The sequence below is a fragment of the Monopterus albus genome, unplaced genomic scaffold (genome assembly GCF_001952655.1).
Source record: "Monopterus albus unplaced genomic scaffold, M_albus_1.0 scaffold169.1, whole genome shotgun sequence".
Classification (NCBI taxonomy): Eukaryota; Metazoa; Chordata; class Actinopteri; order Synbranchiformes; family Synbranchidae; genus Monopterus; species Monopterus albus.
This window is the reverse complement of record NW_018128049.1, coordinates 911,278-920,468: the sequence shown is the minus strand read 5'-3', so window position 1 is coordinate 920,468 and position 9,191 is coordinate 911,278. Positions and strand designations below refer to the sequence as shown.

Sequence of the window (9,191 nt, the reverse complement as noted above, 5' to 3'; positions counted from 1 at the left end):
CACTTTGACCTTGACCTATAGAAAATGACTGGGGGTGCATTTGTGGAGGTGTGTTTTTTCAGGCACAGGTAAGACAATGAAGTATGATCTGATAAGTCCAGTTAGAGAAATGCATTTATGTGTTACAAAGTTTTTCTACAAGCCAAAAAATGACAGTGGTTTGTAATACTCACAGATAGGATTTTGCAACTTTGGAAAGTTATCATTGCAGCAACTGTTTTATCTTTGGTTGAGATGTTTAAGGTAAAGAGAAGAAATGCAGCATTCATGTTACAAAGTAATCCACCATGCGCTTGCATGTGTGTGACTGGCCAGAGCATTGTCTTGCTGGATGAGGTCATGTTGCAACAAAAGATGAACTACATTAAATTGTTTTGATGTACAACACAGCATCATTTTGGATGATCCCCCTACTGCATCAGCACACTTTTCTTGTTAAAGTAAATGTACATTTATTTCACACAAAGTGAACGTTGGTGTGGATGTGACCTGAGGCAGTTTTTTTAAAGAGAGCGAAAATGACTGATGTAGATTCTAAATGGAGTTAAGGCAAGAGGACACTGACCAGGGTTAACTGAGCTCGGAGGAGGGATCTGGGAGCTCTGGAAAACAGAGATGGAGGAAAAGCAATATAAAAATGTTAACATACGAATTAACAAAATGAATCTGAACTATGAGTCCTCTAGTGAGTTCAGTGTCTGTTAGCTAGGCAGGATTTGTACTTACTAGTGGCTTTGCTGTCATCTTTTGGAGAAGGCTAAAAGAAGAACATCAGTCAGAGTCAAAAATGCTCAGTTTAAGGCTTAAAATGAGATCCAACATACACTAACACAGGCTGAGATTCATATACCTGAGCTGGTCGGGGTGGTCTGGGGCTGGTCTGAGGGGAAGCCTTCTTGGATGGTGGTGGGACTGTCGGGGTCAGGATGGAAGGTGGTGGCATGTTTTCGCCACTCCTGATCCCTCCATCAGGCATCTCCTGCTTAGCCTGAGAATACAGGTCCAGGATCTGGTGACAGATATCTTTGAGATGGAAAAGAGCAGGAGAGAAAGGGAGAAGCCTATAGTGAACAACTAAAAGATTACAGTAACTTTTTATCATACATTTATACTACAATACATAGCATGCGAGCATTCCCATTACCTTCCAGCACCTCCACTGGTACATCATGAACAAACTGCTCCCACCAGCGCCGGGGCGACTGCTTGCAGGTCCAGTCCTGGATGTCAAACTTACAGAGACGTCCAGCCAGGTACATGACAGCCACCGCTATGATCTGTGGCTCCCACTGCAGGGCCACCATGGTACAAAGGCTTAGGATGACCATAATTGAGAGTGTTATTATTATTTCCACATCTGTCAATCTCCCAACATGGGGCATATTTTACATTGCACAGCCTTAGTAGAAGACATGCAGACACTAAAATGACTGATTTACTCTCCAGGTGTTGCTACTGGGTCCTGATAACCTGTTACATGTAAAGTAATGTAATATTTTTATGTTTTAGTAGAGAGCTTTTCCATCCCCATAAGGTCTAAATATTGTTCAAATATGATGTAAAATGTGATGCTTTTCCACAAGGTAAAGAGAAGATAAGAAACTGAATATGGGCACAGAATGTTCTTACTGGGGCCAACCTTAAAATTCCTATTCCAGAGAAAAATACTGGTTTCTGAATTCACCTGTCATTCACAAAGGTCCAAGCCATCTGAACAAGCTTCTGCACCTTGTTCCTGTCACCTGAAATACAGTGATGGCCATCAGCTACACATTCCTTAGTCCAGTGGTGGTTTTGTGAATGGACTACATTGTTTTGATGCTAACAATCCTGACACAGATTTATGCAAATTACAGTAATTAATGTTGGCACATTAGAGTCAGGGTCTCGTGTAAATTTATTTGCTCACTATTTAATCTGTATCAAATTTCTCATTATTGAAATTTTGCCAAATACAAAAACAGACAGATGGACCTTTGAGTTGCTTTGCATAGTGCAGCAGAAACTGGTAGGGGTGTTCCACCTGCAGGTCAAACTTGATGGTCTGCAGCAAAATGCGCTCCAACACCATAACCTCTTCCTGTAAGGAAAAAGATTCTTCCATGAGTAAATGCTAACAGACACAGTTTTGTTTACCTGTCCAAATTCTGTTAAAGTCGAAATAAAATGTATCTGTAGTATAATGACATAAAATTCATATGTACTGTAAATGTGTCCCAAATCATCACAGTGCTACATTTATTCTGAGTATGTATTGAATTTCTTTGTCTTCTCTGTGAGAGAATTTCCAGTACCTCATGGTACAGCTACCACAAGGCAAAAATGGTATCATGCAGACTAGATGGCTTAGTAATACAGTAATAACACTGCTGATGTCATTCCAATTGAGCATAGTTTGGCTAGTATATTTTCAACAATATACTTGTCCTCTTATGTCATTTGTGCTTACTGTTTTTTGGTATTTATCACATACTGTATAGCTTACAGGCTTAAATTACCCAGGTGCTCCAGAATAATTTTCCCAGGCCCATAGACAGTTACATTAAAGGAATAGTTCAGGATTTTTCAAGTTGGTGTCAAAACAATATTGATGTGTCCCCCTGTACATGAGAATAGGTCGTAGTCATTGTCATTTCTTCCACTGTTCACACTGACCCTGAATGTTTCCACCTGGAACATCACTACACTGCAAATGAGGGACAAGCTACAAGCTCTTGTTCTGTAAAGACATGTACCCCAAAGTTCATCTGAGGCTCAAATGCACCTTCAGCTGTCCCATTAAGCTAATTTGAGTTGGTACATTTCAAAGTTAAAGCCTATTTAGAACAAATCTCCCTCTTTCATGTCCCTGGACAATACCTTGCCGTGCTGTCGCAGAAGGATATGTTTAGTAGTCATATCTAAGTTTTAGCTGCTGTTTACTACTCAAGTTGTACTCAGATATATCATGGAAATGGGTTCACACCTTGCAGGTTGGACAGCTGGAGTATTTTTGCAGTTTGTGATTTGTGACACCAGTAAAACCTGCTCCTGTGTTTTGTGCATAGGTTACCTCTCTGAGTCTCTCCTGTGTTTCTCCTGTCTATTCCTGCCTCCTCTGCTCTGCACATGAAGGAGAACATGGGTTGTGTCTGCATTTGTCTGATGTGTTTTGAAAGAAACAAATAATGGGGAAAAGCATCCCAGAGATTTCACCTGAGAGATCTTGAAACTGTCAAAATGGATATAATTATAGCATTTGCAAACCTGAGAGAGTTATGTTTTTAAAAGTTACAGTCTATTTAAGACAAATTTCCCTGGACAGTACCTTGCTGAGCTGCAGCGGAGGGATACATTCTAGTAGTCGTGTGTAGCTTTGTTGTTGTTAACAAGTGTTTATGATCGAGTTGTGCTCACAGTTCACGTGGAAACATGTTCATACCTTGCAGATATGACAGCTGGAGTATTTTTGCTGTTTATGATGATGTGACACCAGTAAAACCTGCTCCTGCTTTTGTGAACACGGCTGGTGTCTGCACTCATCTGGTGTGTTTTGAGAGAAACAAGCGATGGCCTAAAGGATTCCTCAGATTTCACCTGAGAGATCCTAAAGGGACCATGTACCCCTTTTCAAACAAGACTGTTCTTAAATGCTGCTACTGTAATGTATCCCTCCGCTGCAGCTCAGCAAGGTACTGTGCAGGGAAATAAAAGAGGGAAATTTGTTTTAAATAGACTTTAACTTTAAAATATACCAACTCAAATTAGCTAAGCTAGCTAGGACAGCTGAAGCTACATTTGAGCCTCAGACAAACTTTTGAAGTACATGTTTTCACAGAACAAGAGTGTAGTTTGTCCCTAATTTTTTGCAATGACGTTCTGGGTGGAAACATTCAGGATCAGTGTGGAGACTAGTAGAAGTGACAGTGACCAAGACCTATTTTTGCAATGCACAGGGGATGCATCAATATTGTTTTATCACTAACTTGAAAAATCCTGAACTATTATACCTTTAAAACACTCTTGATGCTTGGACATGTGCTGATATAGAGGATGCAGGTATGAGGAAGGTGTGCAGAATTTCACCCATAACCCCTCTAAATCTTTAAATCAAAAAAAAGAATAAACTAAATGCTGAGTTTCTGCATTGTTATGGAGCTTTTCTGAGCCTCTGTCCCCCCGTTTGAGTTTCCATCACTGTAGCATTTTCAACAAGAAATAACTGGTCACATCCCAGTGAAAGACTTTCTTGTTACAGACCTTGGGATCATCTCCAAACTGTGCAAACTGGATGTCATTGAGCAGGCTGCGAGCTGTCTTGATGATGTCTTTGCACTTCTTTGGAGTTTCCTCTACTTTGCCTGCAAGGAAAAGGCAGCATCCTCCTGTCACCTGCAGGTTAGGAACAGATATATTTGCTCAAAATGTAGAGTAAATTTCATTACTGTAGCCCATTTAAGATACTTATTAATATTGCTAAGGAAGGTTTAAAGATATGAGGTAGAGTTGGTGTTGGACTAGACTGACTGGACTGTTTTTATGTAGGAATGGAGAAGCCTTTAAGGCATGCATAAGTTGCTACTGCAGCAGTTGATGAGTCCAGTTCTGCACATCTTGTGCATCCAACATCAGGTAATTCAGAAGTATTCTTAATGCTGCAAAATGTTCTCTATGAACTGATGAACTTTTAACAAAGGAACACTTTTTTCACAGGTCACTGATCTGTCTAGTTTTCATAATGTATGTATTTGATTTAATCATTAATAGACCTATTAAATAGGAGAAAATCAATCTCAAAAGCTGGTGCAAAATGTTGCACATTTTCAGGAGAAAAACACATCATCCAACTGAAAAATGTTGCCGTTGCTGCCCAGTTCAAAACATTTTCCCGCTGAAGGAGCATAAAGACATAAAATCAGTATTTTCATACAGCTGCATTGCCATTACAAGCGAGCACAACAGGTTGCTTCAAATGCAGTAGCATAATTGCTTGTGCTGATTAATGGTGATCACCAACTAATAAAAAAACAATCAGCATTTGTGTCTTCAGTTGCTGATGGTCAGTCTGATCTCCAATCTGCACAAACACAGACAGAGGGAAACCCTGGCCCCAAAATCACACCAATCAAAAAATGACTAAATCGGACTGAACTGCACTGTAAACAGATGGGACATGGACTGTTATGTGGTCCCAAAACATCATATATTCACAAAGGATTTTTGAAGAACTCATCAAACCATGTCAGACTCACTGAATTTAACTTCCAGAGACTAATGTAGATATACTGATGTAGAAGAAAAACATACTTACATATCTGGGGAACTGTTTGAAGGAGTGGAACATGTAAAAGCGGTGGAAGTAAACAATCCCAGTTGCTAGTGTGTCATAGTGCCTGAAGCCACAGAGGTTAAGAAGACTGACAGCACAGTTTTAACAGACAGTGTTTATGAAATCATTCTCAGGGATGACTGGTTGTCTTACAGTCTATAACTCCCCAGCACACGGTCATATGCTAGTCAAGCTGTAATCATTGTTACAACATACATGCACCACAGCTCTTCAGTCAAAACTCTTGCTATCTGTCATACAGGTAATATATTTAAGATTTTCCCTGTAGGTCAGTGTTGAATTAGCCATTGTGTTTCCCACACAAGGATACAGTCCGAGTCGCGTACCCACGTCAAAGATAAACCGAGCCCCCTCTCTGCGGTACCGGGCCTCCGTAGCAGGATCCAGTCCCTCTGACTGCGAAGGAGTGTAGGCCAAGTCGTTCTTGTCCCAGTACCAGCATGGTTTGCTGTTGTCCAGGGTGGCGGGATCCTTCCTGTCCCAGTATAAGAGGGGTCTGATGAGGTCCAGAGTGGACAGGTCCTTGTCCCACCAACAGCAGGACCTAAGGATGGAGATGTACGTTCCTGATGCAACGTTACTGTGGTAAAGGAAACAGCATTTGCTAACCTGCTAACAACTGTTCAATCCGGCCATGAGCAACGGATGCTACTAGCTACTGTTATATCTACTGTAACGTTACAGCAATGGAACTGACAAAAATAACGACTCAAAACCGACTCAATTTGTTCAGGCCACCTTTGGTTACTTTTACCCAGTAATGATAGACACGAACACATGCCAAACATCTAAGGGAGAAATTCCACTGATAAATAAAAAGTTAAATATCCTGACTTTGTTGTAATAACAGATGTATACTCGGATTTCACTGAAACGAGCCCCTCCATCCAAACAAAGAGCACAAGAATACCACAGACCCATTTTCATGACTGGCATATCTTTCAACCAATCATTGTAGCTCAAACATTGCCATCTATGGTTTCTTTAAACTGTCTAAAAGTAAGCGTCCAATCCGAAGGTATGATTGGGGGGGTTGTTATATTTACATGAACAGCTTTTTTTTTTTGCCAATCTCTGCCATGATCTCGCAGGCGTGCTGCCCAACAGCCAATTAAAATACCAAAATCCGATGTTGTTTTTGTGGGTGTATCTCAAAGTTACACCAATCGCATGTCAGGACTCAATCAAGTTTAGTTTCAGTGCAGAAGCAGAGGAACTACTGCTGTCACTGGAAAAGGTAACTGGTATGAGTGAACCGGAGAAAAATGTCTATGTTTAGGTTTAGTAAAGTTCTGAGTCACTGTTATTTTGCATGAATGTGGTGTGGTACACAGGGTGTAATTTAACTGGCATACCTAGCTAACCAGCCAATCCAGTAGAATAGCATCTTCTAAAATTCAGGCTGGACCTATATCATTAGCTGCTAAAAGCTAGCCTGCTAACGTTAGTCAGTGCAGCCAGTGTAAGATGAATGAGCTCTGTATCCTGCCCAACTTCACCTACAGCTACGCTTGGATGGGCGTCAGTCCTCGATGTAGGGAGCTAACGTTAGCTGGTGGCCTAGTGTGAGAGGCAAAAAATAACCTGAGGGGCTAAGTGCTTCTGGGTTGCCAGCTTGTAGTTGGCTGGAGGAAAACGTGCTAATCTCTTACCGTACGTTTAAAGTGAAGCCCTGACATTACCTTTGAGTAGATGTAAAGGAAGAGTTCGGTTTGCTGACTTGTAGCTACATGTAAGATTTGCCAGAGAGGAGCCCGAGGTGGCACTAGAGACGTATCCGTGACAAACCATGCTGCTAACGGTGTCATTAGCCTCTCGCTGGGTAATGCATTCTCATCTTGCAAAAGCTTTATTAAAGCGCATTCACGTTATTCTTTCCTGCAGGGTTAGCTTGCTAAGTTAATCTGAATTGTGTTCAGTTCGGCCTGTACAGGAGCACTCTTTAGTTTGTTGAACTTAAGTCAGCGAAACCTGCGTTTTTAAGAAATAATGTTAACTGCATTGTATCTGTCTCACTGATTTTACGGGGCGCAGACCAGTAGAGTTGGCTCTGCATCCCATCAGTAGTTCTCATCAAAATCCTACAATGTATTCAACAATGTGTTACTGGTGATTTCCTGAAGGTTCTGTCATTTGACACCCCAGCAAAACAGTGCACATGTGATTTCATCACACAGAATATGCTCCTGACTAAATTGCTATGCAATTTTAGTGAGATTTCACGCTAACTTTCAACAGAGACAATACATATTTTGCACAAAGAGATGTTAAAACTGCATTGATAAATATTTTCAAGCAGTTAATGGCCAGATATTTCCATCAGGAGGTTCTAGAGGACAAAACTTGTGCTATTAGGAGTGACTGTTGAGCTTAGCTTTGTCAGATGGACATAGACTTCACTCCAAATAAATGTGGAAAAATGATTTTCTTGCTAACCTGTTCACTATAACGACTTCATACAAAATTTAAGTTATTCCTAAGTGGCCAAAAACACACTCACTAATGCAGCTTCAAGGTTTGTAGTGCAGTCATTTATGTACAGCAGTAGCCCTAAAAGCAGGTCCTGTAGAGGGATAGAAGTGCATTGACTTTGTCCACTGAGGACTGGGAGTCATGGTTCAAACCACTGTCTGTGTTAGAACAAGCAGGTTTATCAGGGCAGTGGCTTCCTGAAGCTCTATTTGTCATGTAAGTGAGTGGATTTGGATCTTAGTGCCAGCTATTACTGAATGTCACAGAGCATCTGTGTGGTGTGTGAGGCACACACAAGCTGTTTAGGATTTTATTCAATAAAAGATCCCAACTGCCAAAAATGGCCTCAGCTACTTCCTCTGCCTTGGTAAACTGTTTGGATTGTGAAATGGTTTGTGTGTCTCTGTTTATATAAGTGAGGGAGAGCCAGTGGGGTGCGCAGCTGCACAGGGAGCAGAGATTCTGCCTGTAGCAAATTGAATTGCTCCGTGTAAAGTTAACTTGATTTATTTAAAAGTATCATTTTTCTGGCGTGAAGGCCATTGGCCTAACACTGTACCTTCCTTGTCATAATGAAATGTAAGGCTGGCACCTAAAGTGCTAAAATAAATAAGACTTTTCATTGTGATACTCAGAATCAGCTTTATTGGCCAGGTGTGATGGACACACAAGGAATTTGACTCAGGTACATTGGCTCTCAATGTGCAAGACAGTAAACCAGCATAAGGCTGTGCAATATAACAAAATAGCAGTATTAACATCAACAAACAGTGCAAACAATGCAGAAAAAGCAGTATGAACAGACAGTAAACAATGCAGACAGCAAGGGAATGTTCATTGAAATGAGATAAATAGGGATAAAAACAGAGTACTTAAGAACTAGAGACCTCTATGACTCTGTTTAATCTGTACAATGTATATACACTGCTCAAAAAAATAAAGGGAACACTTAAACAACACAATGTAACTCCTAGTCAGTCACACTTCTGTGAAATCAAACTGTCCACTTAGGTAGCAACACTGACTGACAATCAATTCCACATGCTGTTGTGCAAATGGAATAGACAACAGGTGGAAAGCATAGGCAGGTAGCAAGACATCCCCAATAAAGGAGTGGTTCTGCAGGTGGTGACCACAGACCACTTCTCAGTTCCTATGCTTTCTGGCTGATGGTTTGGTCACTTTTGAATGCTGGCGGTGCTTTCACTCTAGTGGTAGCATGAGACGGAGTCTACAACCCACACAAGTGGCTCAGGTAGTGCAGCTCATCCAGGATGGCACATCAATGCGAGCTGTGGCAAGAAGGTTTGCTGTGTCTGTCAGTGTAGTGTCCAGAGCATAGAGGCGCTACCAGGAGACAGGCCAGTACATCAGGAGATGTGGAGGAGGC

At 41.2% G+C, this 9,191-nt stretch overlaps 2 protein-coding genes across 3 annotated transcripts in view; one reads left to right on the top strand and one right to left on the bottom strand.

Moving 5' to 3' along the window:
• Window positions 1-570: 570 nt before the first annotated feature.
• On the bottom strand, window positions 571-6,293 carry LOC109969044 (cyclin-K-like). Its single transcript, XM_020615695.1, has 10 exons — window positions 6,164-6,293; window positions 5,640-5,873; window positions 5,291-5,372; window positions 4,240-4,371; window positions 1,975-2,080; window positions 1,685-1,742; window positions 1,145-1,314; window positions 851-1,023; window positions 727-757; window positions 571-602 (listed from the first exon to the last, which is right to left on the bottom strand). Exons 1-10 carry the CDS (start codon window positions 6,214-6,216, stop codon window positions 571-573), a joined length of 1,071 nt encoding a protein of 356 aa, XP_020471351.1. The 5' UTR covers window positions 6,217-6,293.
• The window catches only part of setd3 (SET domain containing 3, actin histidine methyltransferase), a 46,756-nt gene continuing 43,416 nt past the window's right edge, over window positions 5,852-9,191 (top strand). The window contains exon 1 of one of the 2 annotated variants that reach the window (XM_020615700.1): window positions 5,852-5,914. Coding sequence is in view for 1 of the 2 variants with exons in the window: in XM_020615699.1 (XP_020471355.1) it covers window positions 6,459-6,566 (108 nt within the window). In the remaining variant the exon portion in view is untranslated. Of the gene's footprint in view, window positions 5,915-6,417; window positions 6,567-9,191 lie in introns of those variants that run through there. The other variant, XM_020615699.1, reaches the window with a different exon arrangement.

Excerpts from the sequence above, each read along its gene's own strand:
- LOC109969044 (XM_020615695.1), bottom strand. The coding sequence starts at position 6,216 with ATGGAGGGGCTCGTTTCAGTGAAATCCGAGTATACATCTGTTATTACA. Across the intron at positions 1,743-1,974 it reads CTATGCAAAGCAACTCAAAG|GTGACAGGAACAAGGTGCAG; the intron begins GTCCATCTGTCT and ends ACTGTATTTCAG. Across the intron at positions 1,024-1,144 it reads ACCAGTGGAGGTGCTGGAAG|ATATCTGTCACCAGATCCTG; the intron begins GTAATGGGAATG and ends TCCATCTCAAAG.